The sequence below is a fragment of the Scomber japonicus genome, chromosome 2 (assembly GCF_027409825.1).
Source record: "Scomber japonicus isolate fScoJap1 chromosome 2, fScoJap1.pri, whole genome shotgun sequence".
In the NCBI taxonomy this organism is placed as follows: domain Eukaryota; kingdom Metazoa; phylum Chordata; class Actinopteri; order Scombriformes; family Scombridae; genus Scomber; species Scomber japonicus.
Genome location: NC_070579.1, coordinates 31,390,092 through 31,413,981, shown reverse-complemented (window position 1 = coordinate 31,413,981; position 23,890 = coordinate 31,390,092). Strand labels below are relative to the sequence as shown.

Below are 23,890 nucleotides of genomic sequence, written 5' to 3'. Positions count from 1 at the left end.
TAGTAGTCTTGGTACAATGGTGGAAGTGCTGAGTGATGTTGATTATAAGGTTTGGTGCAGTCCAGAGTGTCTCATTCGTGGGTGGGTGGGTGTGTGTGTGTGTGTGAGTGTGCCTGTATATACAGCATCCACTCTTACAATACAATATTAATCAATCACAGATGATATACTCATGCAATATTTTCATATTTGGTTATATCATATATCTACAAATGAAGTATTCATATACACTGTGCTCATCTCTGTTGTATCCTTTGGTCTTTCCCAGTTGCCTTACTTCATGAATGAGCTAACCCTGACAGAACTGGACATGGGTGTGGTCACTCCCAGGATCCTTGGTGCATCCAAACCTTCCATAGACTATCGAGGCAAGAGAGAAAGCATACACACACACACGCACACACACACACACACGCAGAATGCTGAACCAGTGGTAAATTGAGCTCTGTGCATGATTTCTTTGGAAGTCTCCATTTACTGCGCAGTATTGGCTTTTCCACAGAGCAACATTGTAGTCTATCATGTTTAAAAGCACAGCACCCCCACACTGATCAGCTGCCGATCAGTTGGCTATGTCTATATTAGAGATAACTCATAAACAGGCGGTAATGCAAGGTAGTTATCAAGGAATCAGGATGCACTTTGTTAGCTTAAGTGGCATGTACACTGTCAAATACACACACACATACTACAAAAAGAACCAGCTAGAAAACATTTTCACACATTGGATGATGAATGAAATGCTTGAAAACACAAGATTTAATAAATAAATAAATATTATAAATAAATAGTGAAAATTGGCCACTCAAAAGACACTTGCATGCAGTACCCTCATGCAGCTTGTACCAAAGATCTATTCCAGCAACAAGATCCTAATAACATAAACATGTACCAGTTAAATATAGTGCTGCAGTAACGTATACATTTTGTAACAATAAACTACAGAATATTTGTATTCAATATGATCATACAGGTGTGGTCAGTTCAAGTGTTTACACATTCTCACTGTGTCACTTGCAGGGTCTCCTTAACACAAATGAAGATTAGCGTTTGTTATACCCCTTGCACATTCTTGAATATAAAGCCAAACACACACAGGAGCTCACGGTATATGTGGAGTAAACAAGACAAAGCTCCTTACAAGTTACAATCATGCCCACATTTCACAATTCCCATCACCCTGTACACAAATTGTGTAAGTAACACCACGTTCAGAGGTGTAAACAAGGTGGGAAAAGGGAGGGGGGGGTTGTTGTGCTAGTTTGACAGAGTGCTAATGAGTAGCAATGAATGAACATACAGTAGATGATGTTCCTGTGATGGTGTCCTTTCACTATGTATTCAAATCAAATGCTAAAATTCATAGCAACAAATTGGAGCATTGTTGAAATCTTTCCAAAATCTAGATAATTTAATTTTTAAAACTTTGGAGTACCAGAAATAGTCTAAAATGTCCAAATGGGGTGAAGACTTTTTTTAATGCACTGAATGGAAACAAGTTTGTGTGGACAGAAGTGACATTTTGTCTCATGACTGGTCTTTCATTGCTCCCATTCTTTCTCAAGCCTTCTTGCTATGAGTAGTGAGGTCACAACACTGACGCAGCGTCCGTGGGCGACTTTGACTTGTTCTCCATCTGCCGTTACTCTGCACACAAACTGACTTACTGTAGATACTTACAGTGCTAAAAACATCAATATGACACGAGTCGCATCATCTCATTTCTGATTCAATGCTTGTGATAAGAAATGTACTGTATGTCATGTGCTTATGAATCAGCCTCAGCATTACATAACAAAAAAAAAAAAGGAAATGCAAAAATCACTGATTCGAAATGCAAAAAAATAAAAAAGGTGGCAAAAACAAAGATCATTTGCTTTTCAGGCCAATAAGCATGCATTAGTATAACTGTAATTGGAGCCAATAACAACAGTAATTGTACCACTCAGAAAGCACAGACAAAACTATGTCAACTGTGCATCACACTGTGGGATAATATGCACTTACACCTACTCAGCTTGTTAAAATAGTGGTACTCTTGAGGTTAGAGAGACATGGCTGTTACTTGTGGGTTCTCTTTTGGTCTACAGCTGCTGCCACAAACCTTTTTACCAAGAGTAACACTTCTTAAAGTTCACTTAGAGTTATGAATGTATGAACACGCTTATGTGCCGAGAAAGTGTACATGCACTCAATTTGTGTTAATGCATACTGTATATTTAACCACAGGTGTTGCACGCTGCAGATCCTGGAAAACACTTAATAAGTGGCAGCTTTGTTTACAGGAGTGTAATGGAATTTGATTTGTAAAGTGAACTACAATGCGTCTCTAAGCATTTTAGCAGGTCTTATCTGTAGAGGCTTAGCTTTGTGAGGTCTTAGCTGTGTAAGGGGACCATAGGTTTGCCTGCTGGTGTTGCACAACTACAGTGGCTGAAGGAGCAGTAAAGTTTTCAGCCAACTGTGTTCTAGTTTTGATCAGAAGGAGCTTTGTACGCCATTTGTCAGAGGAGTCCTTCTATGATCATCCAGACGCACGTCAGCAGTGAGCCTTCCATCTCTTTTGTGCTGCATTGCTTTTCTCATTCTCCCTCACATTCTGTTAGCTTTTTTTCCTCCACAGACACGTCTCTTCATCTGTTTCATATATATACTGTCTCCAACTCTCTTCCCAGTTCTCTCTTCCCCTTACATTCCCTTTCATACCATCTTCCTCTTTGTGTCCGTTCTCGCTTTTTTAGTCTCGGTATCTCTCTTCCTCCCTCCTGTGCTATGAGTCACTGGCTCATTTTTATCACTGCAGCACTCACATAACCTTATAATGAGAGCAGGAATTGATTCCATCTCCCACTGAGATGGCAAAGGCATTTCTTGGAACGGCTCCTGACACTCCGAACACAATCAGGGTACACGGGCCACCATTATGTTGATGTTGTTGATGGTTCATCGGCTTTAATTGTGCTCTCATTTAGAAACCTCAATATGTTGCCAAATGTTATGATTTTTTCGTAACAGATTGCAAGTGTATTGCTCCAGATCACTGTGTCAATGTAAAACAGCAAAGTGCCTCATTTAGGCCTGTCACAGTGCAATAGGGTAATTATCAACATCATCATGTCTATAAAGGACTAACAGTATAGACTGGATTTGACCTTGATCATTTTTTACTTCAATTTTTCCACACTTCACATTAGCAGCTAAGAGGCTATTCATGTCACATTGGCTGAGTAAGTATTTGCCTCCATTCCTCACTGTGCACGTCCTGAGTGGAGACTGAATAAGCGAGCGGCTCTGCTTGCATGGAATTACAGTAAAGGTAAATAACTCTGTCCTAGCCCATTATGGCAGTCTGTGTTTTTAAAGAAGTGTAGCACCCACTCTCCAGTCCCCCCTCCCTTGAATTATTATGCTATTATATCAGTGGTGTAAAATAATCTTCAAATGACAATAATATCGTTAATGGTGATTATTTCTGAGACGATATACTGTCCAATGAAAATAGTTATCGTGACAGACTTAGACTCATTTCTTATACACATTTCCTGTAATTAGGAAGTAGAAAGCAGGAAAGAGTTGCATGCTTACAACAAAAACTTATTATTGACTTAGCTATATGTAACTGTAACTGAGCCCTCTGTTCATACTTCTGCAGAGAAAATTAATTTTTCATTCTGCCTCTCTGTTGTTTGTTTCCAGGATCAATAGCCTTGAAGTGATAGTTAGAAAGCTTCTAGTCGGTTTAGTTTTCCTTTTGGAATTTCCACTGGTGTTACTGTGGCTGTATCCTCTAGACATCTCAAGTTCTGCCTCACCTTGCCTTACCCCGCCCTTTCCTGAAATAAGCATGCTGAGTGCAATGGATCGATGACCCTCTCCAGCTGTGTATGTCTGCATGTCTCCACAAGCAAATGTCTCTGTGTGTTTGTACGTTTGTGCCCGTGCACCCTGCATGTTTATTGTTGTAGTTATGAAATTCTGACAAGCAGTCACCCTGCATGTGTGAATGCATTTCTCTGCAGTGTGTGTGTGTGTGTGTGTGTGTGTGTGTGTATGTGTGTGCGCGATACACACTCCTGACTCCTCACCATGCGGCTTCACCCCAATTAAGCAAGAACTGCCCTGATCCAGCAGCTTGTACCAAGGCTTCTCTCTCCTCTCCCCATACCAACAAACCTCAGTGCCCTGCATAAACCCTGACCCAGCGAGACACAGCCTTATTATCCAACACGCCTCCCAGGACCGGTGGGTGAAGCCAGGCCCACTGGGCTCAGCAGACCCAGCATGTTCACTCTCTCTGTCTGTCTGATTGCCTAACTGCCTATTTTTACTTTGTGCTTTCTCAAACCCATACTGACTTTCTAACCTCCTTGGCTCAAAGTTCTTTCACTGCTTTCGTTTCGCCCCCACTTTCTCCTTCTCTCTAACTTGCACTCACTCTCTGATTGTTTTTCTCTCCGGCACACCAGACTCCTTGCATTATCACATCATTTAGCACAGCCAGCTGGTGTTCAGGCCTCAACAGAGCAGCGAGGAGAGGGCACACAGCTTTAATGCTGTTTGTCCCCATATTGTCTGCTTTCTCACAATGTATCTATGAACCAATCTGAACGACTCCTCTTTTACTTTTATGTCCCAGGATCATTTACGCTGCTACCAGGACAGTTATTTAAATACAGCTCTGGGTGGGTGTGCACCAAATGTCCCATTACGTACTTACACACTGTGTGGACTTGTGCTTTGCACATATGCACATATGCCTTAGTTACCACAAATGTGTTTTGGTTTAGATTCTCCAAATGGCCTTTTTCCTTTCACTCACTTTATCATTTTGTCTTGCATCATTTGTTGAACTCTGCTGCCCTCCAATGGCTTACAAAGAAACTGCACCCAAGTGTATGGTTAAATGTGCCTCTTTGTACACAAGAGCATGTGATTCTGTGTTGTAAAGCACACAAACAAAGAAAAGCCAGGCTTTGGATGGAGGCTTTTGAGGAGTTTATATAATCTATATTACAGCAGGTTTGGTAGAGCAGGGGTTAAAGGAATAGAGAAAGAGTACCCTGTTTATGCAGCCGGCCCCCTGCTGATATCAAATGGCAGTCTAGCGGGGGAAGATTGCATGCTGTCCAACTGTTTCTCTTCTGCGTTCAAAGGACCTAGCGATCTCGCCCTCTTTCTTTTCTTTGCCTTAATCGAGTCTTTTACTGTGACTTAAGATGAGGGATCAAGAAAATAAAGTCAGCTGGGGTCCCTGCTTCTGTGATGCTGGGGGGAAGGAGAGATGCCACAGAAAGGGCAGCAAAGTGAAGGAAGAATCTGAGAAGCAGAGGGAAAAAAAGGAAAGACAGTGTGATTTAAAAGGCATGAAGAAGTACTGCAGACAGAAGTGCTCTCTATGTCAAGGAGATTTACCTAAAAAAACACCCCTCAACCAAGTATCAACTGTAAATACGGTTGAGTGATAGTATGAATTGTAAAATGAGTCATTAGAGAATAGTCAAACAATACCTTTGCGAACACCAATTCATGCATATTAGCTCACATCCCCAAATCATACACCTCTCGGTTTCACTTCTTTAATTTTATCTCAGATCTACATTCTAATAACCGTTTTGTGATCCCGCAGGTCTGTGGTTTGACCTGGAGCTCTCCTACAGCGGCTCCTTCCTGATGACCCTGGAGACCAAGATGAACCTCATTCGCCTGGGAAAGGAGGGAGAAAACCTCCGCTTAGGGGAGTTTGGCAAAGATGGGTAAGACAGCCGAAATCTTGTCACCACCAACACAGACATTTTAGAAAAAAAGCCCTGAGATGTTTCTTGGTTTGATTTGCCTTTTTACTCTCTACTTGACACTAAGAAAGTATACTTGCTTCTGTCAGAAGTCTACCACTTCCCATCTGGCACCTCACCTGTCTTACTCAGAGATTTATATCTTCTCTGTCTTTTATATCTTTTCCTTTCTTTTCTCTGCTATTCCCTTCTCTGCCCTCTGGATTCTACTTTTATGTGGCTGTTAATCGGATGCATTTCTGTATCTGGTAAGTGCTGCTTGACTTTTCAACTCTTAATCTCCAACTTTGCATGCCTCCATTTTTGAGGTTGTCACATTTCATAATACCACTTAGTGCCTTCTTCTTAATATACTAATTTCCTAGTGTGTTAGTGCTTTCATCTTTCAGTAATATGTCGATCTCAGGGTAAGTATACTTTTCAGAGATGGATTGTTAGCTGGTAAATGAGAAGTGAGTCAGTTTTTACCTCAGACCTTATACAGAAACCAGATCCAGTTTCACATCAAATTACAACTGAAAGGACAAAACAGTGTGGAAGATGTAGCAGTAGCAACTTAGTAAATGCTCCTAGAGCTTTATTGTGTTTGTAGACATGTGCATTCATGGGTACGCACATGTGCACACTTTCATCTCTCACTTATTGTGCCCATACCTTGTGTTTGTGTGTATTGTCTTGAATGCACTTTACAATAGGATGCAGCCATTAGCATAGTGAAACACACATATTGTGTTTGTGTGTGTGTGTGTGTGTGTGTGTGTGTGTGTGTGTGTGTGTGCGTGTGTGCGCTAATCCATTTTTCTGTTTGTTCATGTGTTTGTAGACACAGGCCACGGACTTACTGCCTGGCTGACAGTGATGAGGAGTCATCCAGTGCAGGCTCGTCAGATGAGGAAGACTCCTCAGAGCTCACAAATGAGTCGCTGGGAGCAGAGGGGTGAGGATGAAAACATCGTATTTAAAGATTTATAGATTTAAATTTAGATTACTGAGGTAGATTTGCTTTGCATTTGAGATAAATGTTTCCTTAGTAATCATATACGAAAAAGACAAAAGAGGAAAAGAAAATGCTTGAAAAGTTCTGCCTTGTCGTAACCATGGAAACAGTAATTCTGGCAGGGAAAACCTTGCAGTAAAAATCAAGTACTGAATGAGAATTATTGAAACTAAGACCGATGACATAACTGTTGGCCAACAATACATTTGCACTCACACACAGTTTATCATTAAATCAGTTCACCCTCTTGACCAGCACAACATCACTCATTTATTTGCCAAAGTGGAATTAAACATTATTATATTATTAGACATTAGATGTCACTAAACTAATATGTGACTTTAACCCTCATCATGTTTTCAATACAGTTACGTTGGAGGCCACAAACCGAGCAAGATCATGCGCTTCGTGGACAAAATCGCCAAGTCCAAATACTTCCAGAAAGCGACAGAGACAGAGTTTATCAAGAAGAAGATGGAGGAAGTGTCCAACACACCGCTCCTGCTCACAGTGGAGGTGCAGGAACTCCGAGGAACACTGGCTGTCAATATCCCCCCTCCACCCACCGACAGGATATGGTACGTGACGGAAGTGTTGTTTTTCCTGCTCCATAATCAGTGGAATGCTGTGCAAAGTGAATTCCCATGTTTGTCATAGTAACAAGTAATTACATCTTCAGAGAAAGCACTTTCCCCCAGAAGGACAAACACAGCCAAGTCTGTTGCAAACAAAGGTCTTTAAGATGACTTAATTAACCCACTTCCTCTCATGTCAACAGTGACTTTATTACAAGATAAAGCATACTTTGATTTCTACATGGTGGATAATTCACATGAAACATACATAATAAGGTCATTAGTGCTCAGAACTGTTTTACAGTACAATATAGTAACATGCTTAATTGAAGAAGTGAAAAGTAGTATTTTATGTATTTTTCTTGGTGCAGTGCATTGGTGCCCTCTGCTGGTGGTAACCATAATCTGTGTTGATACCATTTGTTCATATGTCAGCTGTGTGTTAGTAAATAGATCAATTTGTTGTCTGCTTTCTTTTACAGGTATGGCTTTAGGAAGCCGCCACACCTGGAACTGAAGGCCCGACCTAAACTGGGAGAAAGAGAAGTCACTTTGATTCATGTTACAGACTGGATAGAGAAAAAACTGGACCAGGAGTTTCAGGTATTGATTGACTTTCTGCTATTTAGAGACATAGAAGGAATTCAACAGGTTGGAATCACTCAGATTCCAAGATATTATATGTGTTATAAACTGTCCCTATCACTCTATCTCTCCTCTGTTTAGAAAATCTTTGTAATGCCAAACATGGATGATGTTTGGCTGACTATCATGCATTCTGCCATGGACCATCGCACATCAGGTGGCCCTTTAGTCGGGCCCACAGCAGATCCAGAGCTTTCCCATCCAGAGAGGGACAGCCCCAGCCAGCCATGAAGAATGTTTACAGTATTTCCTTGAGCTTATGAAGTCTCAAAATGGGAAATGGAGCCAAAGTGGATAGGTCAGACACTACTGTAAAAACAAAACACATTCCCATACAGAGTGGCTTTCTCACTTCCCACAGTAGCGACAATATGAATTTTTAAAGCAACAAGGTCGAAGTTAGCCAAGGAAACACTAAAGATAAACTGTTGGCCGCTGCTCTTTTCAGTAGTATTTATTGAGTCTTTGAAGGATTTATATAATAGTAAGAAGCTACTGAATAGGCACTGATATGTGAAGAGTTATATTTGGCTCAGGCGCGGGGGTGGTTTCAGTTAATAAGGGGAATTTCTGGGGATAGAGAAGTACACAATGTCCCATGAACACATTAATATGGAAGCATTCACCAGATACCTTACAGCCTGCAGATGACTAGTTTCTACTGGGGCCGGAGAGTGAGATGGAGCACAGTAGCCCCTTTTTTTTTAGTTTAGACATCCAACAAGTGGAGAGTTTAAGTATGATAGTATGTTGAAATTAGAGGTGTTTCATAATTAAATGGTTAGTGTGTGAAGGAGAGTTAAGAATTAATAAAGATGTAGGCAGGTTAAAAAGTGTATTTGAAAAAGCTCATATACTTGATGTTCTGTTTATTTATCATACGAAACTCTTGTCTAAACCTTGAAGTGGCTTTATGTCAGCTTTTTTTTTTCTTAATCAGGTGTTAACTAACAGTATTCATTCATGCTGTGACCACACCCTGAACCCTTCATTTGCCAACACCCCACTTTTTATGCCAATGATGCCCTTATCCATGTCTTGTATGGACCTAATGCTCAAGTGCAAAACGTACTGCATAATTAAGGAAAAAGTGTCATTCACTATGTAAATTCCATACTAATGACAAGTAAATGAACACAGTAAGTGCAATGATAGAAACACTATGTATGATCTTGTAAAGATATTATATAAAAGCGTATGTCTGAGAAGTACAAGGCATCTAACTCTGTCTGTTGAATGTATGTATGGATCATTTTGGTTCCTAATGTTGTATGAAAATAGTTTTAACCCAGTCTCATTTTGATTGGGGTATGCAAACTGTTGCACAAGTACAAGTGAAAGTTTCCTTTTTTGTTTTCTTGTGGTAAACACTATCTCATCTTGCATATCTTTTTTTTTTTTTTTTTTTTTCAAATGTCAATCATTATGTTTATAGAATACCATGTGGTGTATTTACCTACACATCATTAATACTTAACGGTGTTGATGGTGATGATGATAGTGTTGGCAGTGGATTTAAATGACCAACTTTACTATGTGACAGTGCTTTAAAAAAAAAAAAAAAGACTCTATCGGCCATACTGTATGTAGACAGGAGCTTCATTGTGGTTTGACACTCAGCTCAAGTTAAGGTACGTACTACATAGCAGAACATCTGTTGCCAAGAATGTATAGCCTTACATACAGGTTCACTTTCTGAGAGTACCTTTTTAACCAGGATATATTTCTAATGTTAACCAAAGTCCTTTGATTGGGCCCACAGTGCCAGATGTCTCTCTGCTCAAAGGTACACATCCTGAATCAATAAAGCATTATGAGGTAATATTTACAAATGCGCTACAATACCTGCATTAACATTGTTTACAGTAATTAATACTTTGTTTTCTCTTTTCCTTTTTTTTTTTGCTTTATAAGGATACTAAAGCACTGTAACATTAAATGGATTTGTTCTATATGATTGTTTTTTCTCTTTTGGTTACGTTTTGTTAAGTATTTGTTTTTGAATGACTTCATGAGGTTGGTTGTGGTTGTATTTTTTTTGTCTACTTATTTGGTTAAACAGAATGAAGAATTTTGAGGATATATGAAGATCAGGTCATGATTTGCATCTGTGAATTATTAATGACTTTTTAAAAATTTACATGTAATTTTAAGGCCAAATTCAGTGATTGTGTATCTGCCTTATTTATAGAGCAAAATAAATATGTCAATTAAAGCCTTTTTGTTTTTGCAAATGTTTATTTCTGCTGTGGAATTTGAAAACCAAATGTATGCTGAATTTCAGATGTAGGTCTTGCTATTTATTTACTTTTTCAGATTTTCTTTTTTTCCAGATTAAGATTTGACACAATGGACAGTATATCAAGCTTTTAAAATACATTGTTAAAGATTAAACCACTGGTTTCCAACATTTTAGGCTTTTGACATCTTACAAAAAGCAGTGTGTTGTCAGGGTCACATTTCAGATGTCTATGAGTTGTGTTCTGTGAGTATTTGGTGGAGCTGATAAGTCTATATCTGCTGCACCAAATGTGATTTTTCCCTCTAAACTTCTCACATGGTTTTATTTCAATAAATGTTCAAATGATCCAATATTTCTCCAAAAATCAAAGATTGGAGAAAAAGTCCAAAAAACTGATTTGTGTATTAGGTTTAGTGTTTGTTTTTTCTTCTTTCCTCTCCTATTAATCATCTACCCGACCTCTCAAATAGATCTACTGACCTTTTGGAGGTGCCCAACCCCTAGGTTTGGAACCACTGGACTTAACTAGCTAACTGTAGCCTATATAGAGTAGTTGAAACTAGCTGCAGCTACAGCAGTATTATGCTGCTTACACACTGACGCTTCACTATTAATAATCTAATGATGTCATATAATATATCAGTCACTCAGAAAGACCAAACCACTACTTTTACTAAAATACTTATTATACCAAGCTGCTAATAAGACTACATATACTTTTTCATGTAGTTTTACTTGCAATGTAGTAGCCTATTTTCACACTGATGAATTGACACTTTGTTTCAGTAAATGATCTGAATTCTCCTCCCCTCTTAAGTTATTTAAATAACTCACCATAGGTTATATCTTAATTTGCAGTGTAACTACTACAGCTGTATACAGTGTGTTGTACAGGACTTGAATGTGCTTTAAATAAATTGGTAGATTAGTCAAGGTGCGATTTTAGAGAAGGCATTTGTACCGGGAATGATTACATACCCTACAGCTTGAAGATGAGAGGCCATACACACATTTCGGCTGGATTGATGAGCACTACTCCCCCTCCTCCGTCGGATGTTTGCGGTTGCCTAGCAACGTTAGTGCGGTGGTCTATCTGCGATAGTGCAACCCAGGTGAGAAAATAATAATTTCTTTAAGCTAAAAAATGGAATTAAGTTATTTACCTATACGCTTATTTGTTCAAAAGCTAAGGTTAGCGATACACTGTGTTCATGTTTTCCTACGCTAACTAGCAAGCTAACCCTGGTCCAGAGGATGTTAACAGGTTACAACTAAGCTAGCGTTAGGTAACGTTAACCTAGTTAATGTTGGGTGCTCTTGTTAAGTCTTGACAGGCTTTGAAAGTGTTATTTCTGTACCAACTATATAAAGTTAGTTTACTGCAAAGGTCGAGCTAAAAATGTCCTAATAAACGAACATTAAACTATCTATTTAAGACAAATAAATGAGTTAGAGAAGAGTTACATTACTAACGTAATTATGCGTTCATTACAGTCTCAATGCAGAGCCCTGGAGGAGAGGGACGAGGGGAAGAAACCCTCAGTCCAGAAGGGAGAGACAACGAGCAGCAGGATGGAGAAGACAAAGCAGCAGAGGATTGTGGAGTCAATGTGTCACCTGCTACAGAGGTGAGGGAAAAGGCTGAGTCATGCTACTTTTTTTGCTGTGTTTCATATGTTTACTTTTTACTCTGGTAATAAGGATATATGCTTCATCTTGTGTCCAGGTGTTACCAAGGAGTTCAAGCCTATTATAGTGTTGCATACCTTGTTAGTCCTATGGGATAAACATTGCTAGTTGTTGTAAAAGTCCTAAATGCAGTTACATGTTGTCAAAATCCTAACCATTCAAGGACCTTTATACATGCTTTCTGTGTGTATTACAGGGTGGCTCACAGGATCAGTCAGGACCAGAGCCTGATGACCTGGTTCCTCAGTCTCACCCTGAACTCACCAGTGCTGATGAAGACCCCCCTGCAGATAGAAATTTAGGTCAATCACACACTTGTTGCTGGGGATTTACAGTTCAGTACAAAACAACCAGGAATGACAGTAGAACACAGCTAATTTTAGCCAGCTTGCTTAGGTTCCCTTAATGTAGAGGTCCTTTACCAGTCTAGTTGAGTATGAATATGGGAAACATTACCATCCACAATATATACCAGGCTGTAAGATTACAGTACCTTTATTAACATAGCCTTTATTGTCCCTAAGGGTATTTGCATTGAACAAAAATTGTAACATGGCAACAAAAGCTTGCCAGCATATAGAGAAACAACCCATATACGGATCGTATGCATTAAGAAGACACAGCAAAAGACACAAAAAAATAAAATCGACTTTTAAGTATAAGCTCTTTATAATTCAGCAGTATTTATATATTTTTTTAATTTGAAGTCAATTGGTCAAAGAATTTTTTATTTTCTTGTGTTTCAGAGCAAGAAAATCTTGCCCAGGTTTTGTTCACACCCCCTCTATCAAACCTTAACACACCAGAGCCCATGGAGGATCAAGAGCAGCTGATGGATGATGATGATGATGAGGAGGAGTTTATCGTTCTTGATGCTGATCATGTGTGTCTTTCAGTACTACAATCAGTGGTTATTAAATAAACAGATTTAATTTGTTGACTGCTCTTAAAGGAGAGAATAACCAATGCTGTGTTTAATCTGTCGACAGCCTCTGGTTAGAAGACAACAAGCTGCTCTGACCAGCCAGCTCAGCAAGCAACTGGAGAGGCTCAACCTGGGAATAAGAGAGAAGGTAAGCTACTTTCCCTCTGTGCTCTAGTAGTGTTCATATACTCTGATATACATATAAAGAAGCAAACAACGTGTAGTTCACATACAGATACAGGTAAAAACAAATTCCTGACGTTACATCTATGGGGTCTCAGTTTGTCCAGAGGATGGTGCTGTTGACATGTGTAGAAAGTACATTTCAACTTGTTATTCAGCTCGTTTCCTCAATGCAGGATATCGTTTTAAGGCACAGCATAAAAATAATACAATTATAACGGATCAAATCACCAAACCAAAATAATGTGTGGAAGACAGACTGTTTTTGATGAGTTATTTTCTGATTCCTCTCTGCTCTCTCTCCCATTGCCCCAGCTGGTGAAAGAGAAGACAGACACCAGCATCATACAGGATATATGTTTAGAGACGTTTGGGGTTCAGGAACAACTGGTCAAACTACAGACCAGGCTAGACGACCGTAATCAGAACAAGGCCCAGGCTGAAGCCAGACACCAACAGGCACAGGATCAGCTGGAGGCAATGAAGAGCGAGTATTCCAGTAATACCAACCAGGAGAGCAAAGCTAGAACCTATGGTGAGACTGCTACTCTCTGATTGGCCATTTGGTGGTCTGATCCAGGATTCACTTTAATTCTAGGTGTAACCACTGCACCAGTTTCAAACTCTGACTAACAAATCAAACATATCTTATCATGATAGCACCATGTTTATAGATATTTGCAAAATCTGGGTTGAGTTAGGACTTGCCTGCAATTACTTAAAACTGTAAAATATAGTATTATTATATAAATATTACTCATACTAATATGCTGTTTAAAATGATAAAAAAACCCAATGTGTCACCTGTCTCACAGCTGAATTTTTCAGCAACACTCACTTGTTCCTAAGAAGAGTGACTCAGAGGTGTGGACACACACCGGAACAGGAAATACTTTATTAGGGTTATCACAAGGTGCAGCATTCACAGGACAATAATTCCTTTCCATTTGGTGCAACATCAGTTCATCTGTTTATTATGGTAACTCAGTGTTTGGAAAGGTGACACACAAAGTGCCCAAGATTATCTTTGTTGAAGCCATGTGAGTTACACAAATAAAGAATTTGTTGCAATATATATATTTCAGTTTCAACTGTAACATATACCTTGATTAAATTGAGTCTGACATTGTAATTGGTTTTGATTTCAGGTTGAAAAGTTAATTGACACTGATAAGAGACTTAATTCTTGTTATTGCAACTAAGGCTATGTATTAAAAACAGACTGTAGCTCACTCTGTTGGATATACAATACAATACTGTGCAGTTCAGCATCAGTCCATATGTCTAAACTACACATTAAAGGCACTCTGTTAATGCCGACTCCTGTGTGTCCATAGTGTCCCAGCTACAGGCGGAGATGGACAACCTGGCTCTGCACCTCATCTTCACACAGGGAGTCAGTGAAGAGCTGCGCTCTAACGTCAAATCCATGAAAAACGCCACACGCAAAGCTGGAGCTGAGAAAACACAGGCTGAAGAACAGAAACTCAAACAGGTGAACGGGCTGAAGTCAAATACTTAAAAAGATATCTATTCTATTAGACATTAACACTGATTCATTTACTGGCTGAAATGCTCTTGTGCCACCAGGATATGTATGTGGAGCGTTTAACGAAGGACATGGAGAGACTGACACAGCAGATAGCCATTCATGAGGCCCAGACCAGTGCCCAAGCAGAGGAGACACAGGCAGCCAAAGAGGCCTTCTCTGAGGTAAATGCAGTATATCATAAGACATTAAATACCTGTAAGTTTAAAGTATTAATTAGCACTGCTAATCAAGTCATATTAATTGACAGGAAGTTGTAAGATGTGTGTACAGTTAGTTAATCACATCATTAATGCTGACAATAGCTTTCTGATAATGACGTTATTGATGGGTGCAGCTTTAAAACAAAAAAATCTCATTAGGCCAGTCAACAATCAAACAGAAGTCTTTTTAAAACTGTGTTTGTGTCTGTGTGCAGGCCGAGATGGAAATGGAGTCTCTACTCATGGCGCGTAAACAGCTGCTGCAGCAGTGGAACAGCAGTCTGGTGGGGATGAGGAGACGAGACGAGGCCTTCAGCACCATGCAGGAGGCCGTACGGTGAGAAGGATGAATATTACCTGTTACTGATCCATGTCTTCCAGACATGCACGTAATAAACAGTGAATAGCATGTTGTATATTCTATGTGGTGATAGATTCTTGATTTATTCTGCTTTTCAGGCAAAAAAGTGAAATGGGAAATGAAAACGAAAATTACAATCACTGCAACAAAATATGATTCAGGCCCCAACTTATTTTTAAAAATGCAGATGTGTCTAGAAAAAACACAAAATGAAACCACGATTCGCCCCTTTCATCTGTCCTTGTTTTCCACAGCATGGTCGAGCATCAGGTGATTCTTCTGGACAGAGAGATGGAAGGCTACAAGAAATCCATCACAGAGGAGCAGGAGCAAAACGAGACGCTGACGATGCAGCTGAACTGGTCCCAGATGGACGTTGCCACCTCCAAAAAGCTCATTAGTCAGAAGCAGACCCATCAAGAAGCTCTGCAGGCCCACTACAGCACCTGCCTCCGCACTCTGCGGGAGACAGAGCGGACCCTCGCCAGGCTCACGAAGGTAGATGGAGGGCAAGGAAAGTTACTTAGTGGGCAATCTGAACCTATCTTTCTACCCTTTCTACCCTCTGTAACTACTCCAAAATCCTTTCCTTTCCTTCATCACTCTAGGAAACCTGTACCCACCAGACTGAAGCGAACAATCAAAGGAGGCAGATAGAGAAAGAAAGTGCTTTGCGTCTGGAGTTAGAGGACAAGATAATGGCCCACATACAGCAGAAGCTCACCCATAACATGGCTGCCAAGTACTCTCAACGGCTCACCGACAAGATAGTCACACTCAAGAAGGACAAGGTAAAAATGTAGCTGTGATGTTTTGAGCCGTTATTTCTTTCCCTCTATGATATAACATTATAAACTGGAAATGGAGTCATTACAAGAGCATTTACAACGTGTATGGAAGATGCAGACAAATTATAGTGTCTTCTTCTTCTTGCTCATCATCCCTTTCCCCCCCCTAGATCTCTCAGCTGTGGCAGCTGGAGAGCGAGATAGTGGCTGTGCGCCTGGAGAGCAGCATGATAAGCCAGAATCTGGACAGCCTGGCCCTCACTCAAGAAGCGGTGGACGAGGAGATCTCAAAATTCAACAAGTTGCTCTCGTCCAACCAGGCTAAGATGTCTTCCTTTCTTATACTCATTGGACAAAAGCAGACCACCATCACCAACTACACCAAAAGGATCTATCAAATCGTGGCCAGCACTGGGGTGAGAAGTTATGGGGCACCTATAAGCCCTAGTGGACTGTTGCTGATCTTGATAGATGATCAAAATAACAAAATCTTCTTCTTATATTGTCATTTGTGTGTCTGCATTTCCAGCATGAAGATCTCAGTCCCCTGCAAATCCAGGCAGACGCAGTAACGGATCAGCTTGAGGAGCTTGCAGCGGATATCAAGAGTAAACAGCAGCTCTGGATGAAACGACAGGGGATACTAGTAGGAATGACCCAGGAGATACAGGCCAATAGAAAGGACATGTTCAAACTGCAGACAGAGTACACCAGCATGCAGCAGAAGAAAATCCGCCTGGAGAGTATGTAATATATTTATAAAGAAGCAACTGGTGATGTAACAAGATCTTATCTCAAAACTTTCATAATAAAATTACTCATACATTCTACACACAACCCCATCCAACCAGGTCAGATTGAAGTACAGCACCGTGAGGAGTCGGAGCTGGAGAAGAACACAAAGATGATTAAAGAAGACCTGGTGAAGCTTAACACCCTGCTGAGCAAGAACGGTCAGCTCAGCCAGGCCCTGGAGCAGGAGAACGCACTGACGGAGACAGACTTCGTTCACAGACTGAAGGCACAACCTTGCGTTTTTTACATTAATAATGCATTCATAATTTTGTTCTTGCCTGCAGTGTTGATGGAGAATGATCTTAAGCTGTAATGTGATGTGTTTAGGAGGCAGAGCGGGAGTCCTTACAGATGCAGATGAAACAGGAGAAGACCCAGGAAGAAAAAGAGAGACTCCTCAACAGTTTGGTGGAGGCTGAGTCAGTGATACATTCATTTTGTCCCGATTTCATATTTGTTTGTCTGGATGCTAATCATTCGAAAAATTTAAATCCCAGATGAGATATTTATCAAAACTAATATTTGTGTATCATTACTGTATGATTTTTTAATTATTCATACATAACTACTTATTATATTACATATATTATATTACATATATTACTATATGTAATCACTCAGTTACTGTTAGCTTGTATCAGTATGGTTTTCTTATCTTTTTCCCTTTACAAAAACAGCTCATACCTCACATATTGGAGGCTTTTTTTCCCTTCTTTTTTTAACATGAGTCCTGTGTGTGTGTCTGTGTCTGTGTGTATGTGTCTGTGTATGTGTGAATGGCCGATAGGCGGCAGATTATGCTATGGGAGAAGAAGACTCAGCTTGTAAAAGAGACCCGGTCAGCTGTGGACTCTGGTGTGGGAGACATGCAGATGATGAAGTCTGAGATACACCGTATGGAGGTAAACCCAGTACATAAACAGAATGAGTTATACATTTTGGTACAAGATGATTGTATGGAAACTGTTATACTTTTGTGTGTTCATAGATGTAGGCCTGTCATAATAGCTGTTACTATTTTGATAACCGATTAATCGCCTGGAATCCAAATTCTGAATTCCTGCCTCTCAAATGTGAATATTTTCTGGTTCTTTTAATTTTCTGTGACTTGAATTTTAGAGCTTTGGACTGTTGTTTGGGACAAAACAAGATATTTGCGGACATCATGTTGCACTTTGTGAAACAGTGATTGTTATTGTTTGATATTTTATAGACCAAACTAATTGATTAATCAAAAAAAATATTGACAGATTAATCAATTAATCAATAATGAAAATAATTGTTAGTTGCAGCCCTAATATAAAAGGATTGTAGGTATAATAGCCTGGAGATGCTTTGCGTGCTATTCTTTATGACTCATGCTCTTGTGTTAGTGTTTGTGAACTGTAGTCAGTATGTGTATATTTGTGCAGGTGCGAGTCAGCCAGCTGATGAAGCAGCAGGAGCGGCTGCTGAGGGAGAGTGAAGACACAGTGGCGAGGAGGGAGACCATCGTGTTTCGCAAGGAGGCCATGGCTCAGAGCTCTAACAAACAGACCACAAAGGCCGAGCTAAGCCGCATCACCCAGGGGCTGCAGCGCAAGATCCAGGAAACACACAAGGTAGAAAATGTTCCAGTTTCCATGTATGCATATTTGCATGTGGGAGGTTGCGCAATGATCTCATATATAGTATTTATGTCTTCAGCATGCTATAGAATGTGAGCGAGTGATCAGGGACCTACAGAAGAGCCAGGTGAGTCTGAGTGACAGGCTTGCACAGCAGAAGCAGCAGCTGATAGAACTGGGAGGTAAAACCTTCCTCCTTGACCCTGACGTTGTAAATCTCCAAGACACCAAAGACAGGGTAAGGAGCCTATACACTGTACTGCATTACATATACTATAAATCTTGACAATACTGTGTGCCTCAGAGATAGACTGTAAATTTCTTTGACAATGTTGTGTTACCACCAGTTTACTGTATATGTAAAGAAAAGGAGCCACCTAATGTCATCATTTATCATTAAACTCCCTGGGTAAAAATAGCTCCACTCAGAACTCACATGCATAATTCTAGTGAAGGTGTGATGAGTGTTATTTTCTCTGGATTATGTTAACTATGACAACAGCATCACAGTTTCCAGTAATGGAAACCACTCCCACCAGACAAAAATAGAGAGGTGACTACTTGCGGTTTGTTCCATTTTCTGTGGTCTGTGGTGAACATTTAGCAAGTAAAAGTATAAAACACATAAACACCCCACATTATCTGTATCTCCCTCTGCCTGTCTAGAACCTTTCACACCTGGTGGCACTGCAGAGCAAGACCAAGAAGCTGCAGGGGGTGTGTGAAGGTAGCTACCAAGCCTTATCTACTAGTGAGTCCGTGGGAGCCGCTCTGCAGAACCAGACGGAGCGTGTGCACGCTGTCGACACTATTTTGCATCGCATATGTGAGGAGTTCCCTCAGCACCAGGGGGCGTTCCGCAAGCTGTTGCTATCACTGGCAGTACGCACACAGGCCCTGGAGCAAGAGACGTCCTGAGATTGAGGGGAGGATTTAGACATGGCAGTGAGTACAGGACACGTGCAGAGGGAGGGAAAGTGAGTAAAAATGTGGTGAAGATAAGAGGGAAAGAATAGATAAGTAAGGTCATTTATTTTGATGTATGCATTCTGTTGTGCTTTTAAAGGAAAACAACACAATGAAATAAAGAGTGTATTAAAAAATAATACAAAATTATTAAATTGTTCACAGTACTTGGCTACTATCCATCCACTTTCCTGATTGATTTATCATCTCGTGGAAGCATAAATAAAAGGTGGTCAGTGTGGCCATTCTCCAAACCATTAATCCAGCACTGACAAGAACATTTTTAATTCCCTGTTGGATAACCTAAATCATGTACTGAACTCAACTTTCATTTGGCCAGTAACTGAAAAAAGGGAAGACAGCAGCTCATTTGAGCTCTTTAAATCCTGCGCTGGGTCAATATGATCATATTTCATAGATGCTTAATCTCTGTAGTCACATCCTCATTTTGTGAGTTTCAAAGCACTTAGCGATTATGCCGACAGTCCAGTTATTCCTGTTGACGTCTGGTGAAACAGCAGCGTTTTCTAATATAGTATACTGTTGCCAAACAAGATGTGTTGTTGGTTACATTGGTTATATATCAGTTCCATTTTACATAAATATATACAGGGAACCAATGAAAAAAACATCTAATTACTTTCTTCTTGTTTAAGGTTAAAAGAAATCAAACATATTACAATTTAGACTTTTTACACAAATGTATACTGTGTATATATATATATATATATATATATATATATATATACATTATTATTATTATTATTATTATTATCATTATTATTATTTTCTTATTTTAAAGCATGTCCACTGTAGTGGACCACAGGACCATTTTAGTGTGAAATGTCCCCTTGACTCCTATCAGTGTGTTTATTTGAACAAGGAACAGTAGAACTAAAGTAGAAGAGATACATTTATTTTTATTGTGATTAAATGGTAATTTCTTCTTTTGCATGTTTTATTTTTAGTGGAGATAATCCTGGAAGCAATTCCTCTTTTTTGGCACCTTTTGTATTTGGCACACCTCATGTTACGTCATATTTTTACAGCCCTTATTTGTACATGGTTCTGCATGCTTGATTTCCATCATCTCTGGTATGTGTGTGGCACCTAGTCTGCGCATAGATGGCTTATTGTTGTGAAATCCTCATTTTGGTTGGTGGCTCATACTCTTCACTGTCTTCAATCATGTTCTGGACTATCCAGCAGCTCGTCAGCCGGGTGCAATTTGAAGTCCAGGTACTGTTCAGTGTTCTTCACTGGTCAGTTAAGTGCTTTGCTGTCAGACTTTAAGTGGATCCAGGAATTTGTGATGGCAACATCAAGGATTGAATGATCACTCGCAACATTCATTTCCTGGTTCTGTTTGACATGCAATGGAAGCATCCATGAGATCAGTTGTTCTGAAGTATTGGTAGGTGACTTCCTGTGGGAACAAATTCAACCATGCGTAGGACTGCTGCTGCTCCAACGCCCAACCTTGGGCCCCTAAATGTATTCTTGTCTTGGTACACTTTGAAATCGAGCATCAGACCAAGGACAAAGACCTTGTAGGTTTGGCTTGCCTGGAACTTACTGCCTGGCTGGACAGCTCCTCCACCTATTCCTTGCCATTTTGTTTTGGCACTTTTGTTTTTTTTAACCCAAAAATGTTTAACTCTTGGATAACTAAAGCAGGCCATGTTGAATGGTATTCCAAAGATGACCTTTATTTCATGTGGACTAGTATTAAGAGACACTTCTCTAGTTCGCAGCTCTCTTTGATTTGTGAATGCTGGCAAATCGAAAAGACTTTCTTGTCAGTGTACTGAAAAAGTAAAGTATTGAATTGGACTCCAGTCAGCACAGGTTGTAGGGTCATCTTAACAGTCTGGAAGCCCAGGTAGCACAGGTGTCAATCTGATTTGATGGGGGGAAAACACCAATAAATTAAAGGTAAGAGCAGGAGGTCAGCTGGTAGTGCATTATTGGGACAATTCCAGTGTTATGAATGTAATATGGTTTCCTATTGTCCATACTCAAGCACAACCATTGGATTCCTCAGAACATTTGCTTATATTTTATGACACCACTTTGGAAATCTCTACAGTTGGCATTCATAAAATAACGATTATTTCAAACACAAATAATTTAACTGCTCTCAAAACTAAACATAACATTCCTAACAGATTAATAAACAAGTACACACAGTATATGAATATTATAGTAAAATAACAATAGATAAACAATATTTGACTTATCTCTTCTCTTTTTATAAAATGCGCTTACCATTATGCCATCCTTTTTGAAAGAACAGAAAGTGGAAGTTCCCAGCATCCCAGCCTGTCACATCATATAACTGGAAAGCCCAGGATGTCCTTTCTCTTCACAATAGAGCAGGGATTGATAGACTAAGAGTAAAAAGAACTGCATGTGAACAAAATGTCCAGTACAAAGGACACAAGTCAATGGGCTGGGTCTCAGGAGGATAATACCAACATACAGTGTACCTTTAATTATGGTTAAAAGGGTAACATTTTCTGGTGGTAGTACAACTGTAGGAAGACTTTTCAAGAGTTAAATCATTTGAAAAATGTTTTTTTCACGACGTTTGGTCCAAAACAAATAGATGTACTAACTGAAATATGAAGTGCATGGGACAAAGAGGCTAAGTAATGTACTGCTCATTTAAAGATAACGTATGGTTTTCTCAGTGACAAAGCCCTCCTGTTTGAAACTACTTGTTAGAGTTGATCCAATCAAATTTTTTCCAATTGTCTGTCTTTTTGTGAGCAGTAACCGACAATGGCTGCCTGTAGCACACAAAAATCTGCTTTTATTTCATGACTGTGACTAATTTACAGCAAATACACACCAAAAGTACTTCACTCCCTCAACTTGTGCAGTACCTGGTCTACCTGGTGGCTTTACGGACCCAAGCACGTGCAAGTTATCCTCGGACGCAGCACATCCGCACGTGGCGTATGCATGCAATGCTGTGGAACCGGCTCCTCAGATAGCATGCTCAGCGTGAGCACCTTCTTGTACGGTGTCTGTTAGGACTTTCCACAGTACCCGCAGGAACCCTATAGAGTCACTAGCACTGGAAGCATTCACACGCAAGCTCTGGAGCATGGATGAACACACAGCTAATATAATGAACTCAGTCTCCTCTTAACCTCTCTAAACCTTCACAAACACCTTACACCAGAGTAAAACAAAAGCATCAAAATTAGCTTCAACTGAGCCAGCAAGACGTCTAAGTTAACAGCACCTTAGGAAGTGGTCTCTTATAAACAAGATCATATATTACTATAGATAACAGACACTTCCCTGTACTTTGTTAAAGATAGAGAAGATAAAAACCCTAGTTGAATAATCTTAAAATGTACACATTTGAAAATAGCACTGCAGGTACACTCTTAAAACAAATGTGTTAGAAATCAACACATTATTTGTGCAATGATGATTTCAACAAATGTGTTAAATTTCAGTATTTCCCTGAGGGGAAAGTTCTACACAGAGTTCAAAGTTCCACACAAAATGTTAAAATTAACGCAAGCTGTGTTGTCCTTATCTGGACATAGAGATGTGTTAAAAACCAACAAAAATTGTGTTATTTTCAACACATTGGTTTTAAGAGTGTACACAGTTTTGCCAAAAAGTACTTCTCATTTCCCTGCTTAACAGTTGAGAATATGTTGAAGACTTTACTGGAGTTAGATCCTAGTTGTAAGAGGAGGGTATCTAACATTTACCAACATATGTATATATACATATGTATACATGTGTAAAAGAATGAGTATGTGAGTGCATGGGTATGCATACATTATGTTGGTTTATGAGTGCATCTATAGGTTTATGAATGTGCATGTACATATGACTATATATATAATTTTCTTTCTCTTCTTTTTTTCCCCTTCTTTCTCTCTTTCTTATCTTGTTTTGCTTTGTGGGTTTGACTTGTTGTTGGTTGTTCATTGTTCAGTAACCTGACAAAACAAAAAAAAATAGCATAGATTTGGAACTGTGCCATCTCTCAACTTAATTATTTCATATGTTAATAATAACTTTTACTTTCTTAGTAAGTTTTAGTGCAAGTCATTTATCTGCTTCTCACCCTCCGACCAAGTCTAGTGAAGAGTACGCTTCAGTTGACATGTATGCTTAGTCTTACCTACATATGTGACACTAAGCAAGTGAAAATGGGAACACACCCCACTTCACACAGAAAAACTGCTTGTTAAGCTTTAGGTTTTAAGGTTGAATTGTCTTTTGTTGCTACATGTACAAAGAATGTCTCTGCTGATCTTGAAAACGTGTTTGTGGTTACAGTGTTATTACTTAGTTAGAGTTAACTGTGTGAAATTCCTGAGCTGCCATTAGTCACACTCTAAGGTAAAAGTCAGCCATTATCTGGTGTTAATGAAACATGTAACTTATTGAGTATGTGTATCACATTCCCCTATGAATTTCCTGATTTTGTAGTTTGTAAGCGTATAGTGTAATTTTGATGTAAGTACTACTTGTTCTGCAGCCAAATATCAAAGAATGTGCTAGTTTGTTTTTGTTTTTGCATTAGCAGTTCATTTTT

General features: G+C 39.5%; 2 protein-coding genes across 3 annotated transcripts in view; both read left to right on the top strand.

Moving 5' to 3' along the window:
• The window catches only part of LOC128381238 (testis-expressed protein 2-like), a 30,247-nt gene extending 20,021 nt beyond the window's left edge, over window positions 1-10,226 (top strand). Inside the window, exons 8-13 of one of the 2 annotated variants that reach the window (XM_053341203.1) lie at window positions 269-368; window positions 5,627-5,753; window positions 6,616-6,729; window positions 7,158-7,367; window positions 7,847-7,967; window positions 8,091-10,226. In XM_053341203.1, the coding sequence (XP_053197178.1) occupies window positions 269-368; window positions 5,627-5,753; window positions 6,616-6,729; window positions 7,158-7,367; window positions 7,847-7,967; window positions 8,091-8,240 (822 nt within the window). In that variant the 3' untranslated portion in view covers window positions 8,241-10,226. Of the gene's footprint in view, window positions 1-268; window positions 631-5,626; window positions 5,754-6,615; window positions 6,730-7,157; window positions 7,368-7,846; window positions 7,968-8,090 lie in introns of those variants that run through there. The other variant, XM_053341195.1, reaches the window with a different exon arrangement.
• A 1,524-nt stretch (window positions 10,227-11,750) lies between these two features.
• ccdc40 (coiled-coil domain containing 40) lies at window positions 11,751-19,456 on the top strand. Its single transcript, XM_053327166.1, has 18 exons — window positions 11,751-11,879; window positions 12,137-12,242; window positions 12,687-12,823; window positions 12,930-13,013; window positions 13,364-13,583; window positions 14,386-14,543; window positions 14,639-14,761; window positions 15,016-15,137; window positions 15,416-15,659; window positions 15,770-15,952; window positions 16,120-16,365; window positions 16,479-16,692; window positions 16,801-16,970; window positions 17,072-17,163; window positions 17,532-17,646; window positions 18,157-18,345; window positions 18,431-18,589; window positions 19,018-19,456. Exons 1-18 carry the CDS (start codon window positions 11,751-11,753, stop codon window positions 19,267-19,269), a joined length of 2,943 nt encoding a protein of 980 aa, XP_053183141.1. The 3' UTR covers window positions 19,270-19,456.
• Window positions 19,457-23,890: the final 4,434 nt, after the last annotated feature.

Coding starts and splice junctions, on each gene's coding strand:
- ccdc40 (XM_053327166.1), top strand. CDS start 11,751: ATGCAGAGCCCTGGAGGAGAGGGACGAGGGGAAGAAACCCTCAGTCCA. Junction 15,660..15,769: donor CCCTCGCCAGGCTCACGAAG/GTAGATGGAGGG, acceptor TCATCACTCTAG/GAAACCTGTACCCACCAGAC. Junction 18,590..19,017: donor TCCAAGACACCAAAGACAGG/GTAAGGAGCCTA, acceptor CTGCCTGTCTAG/AACCTTTCACACCTGGTGGC.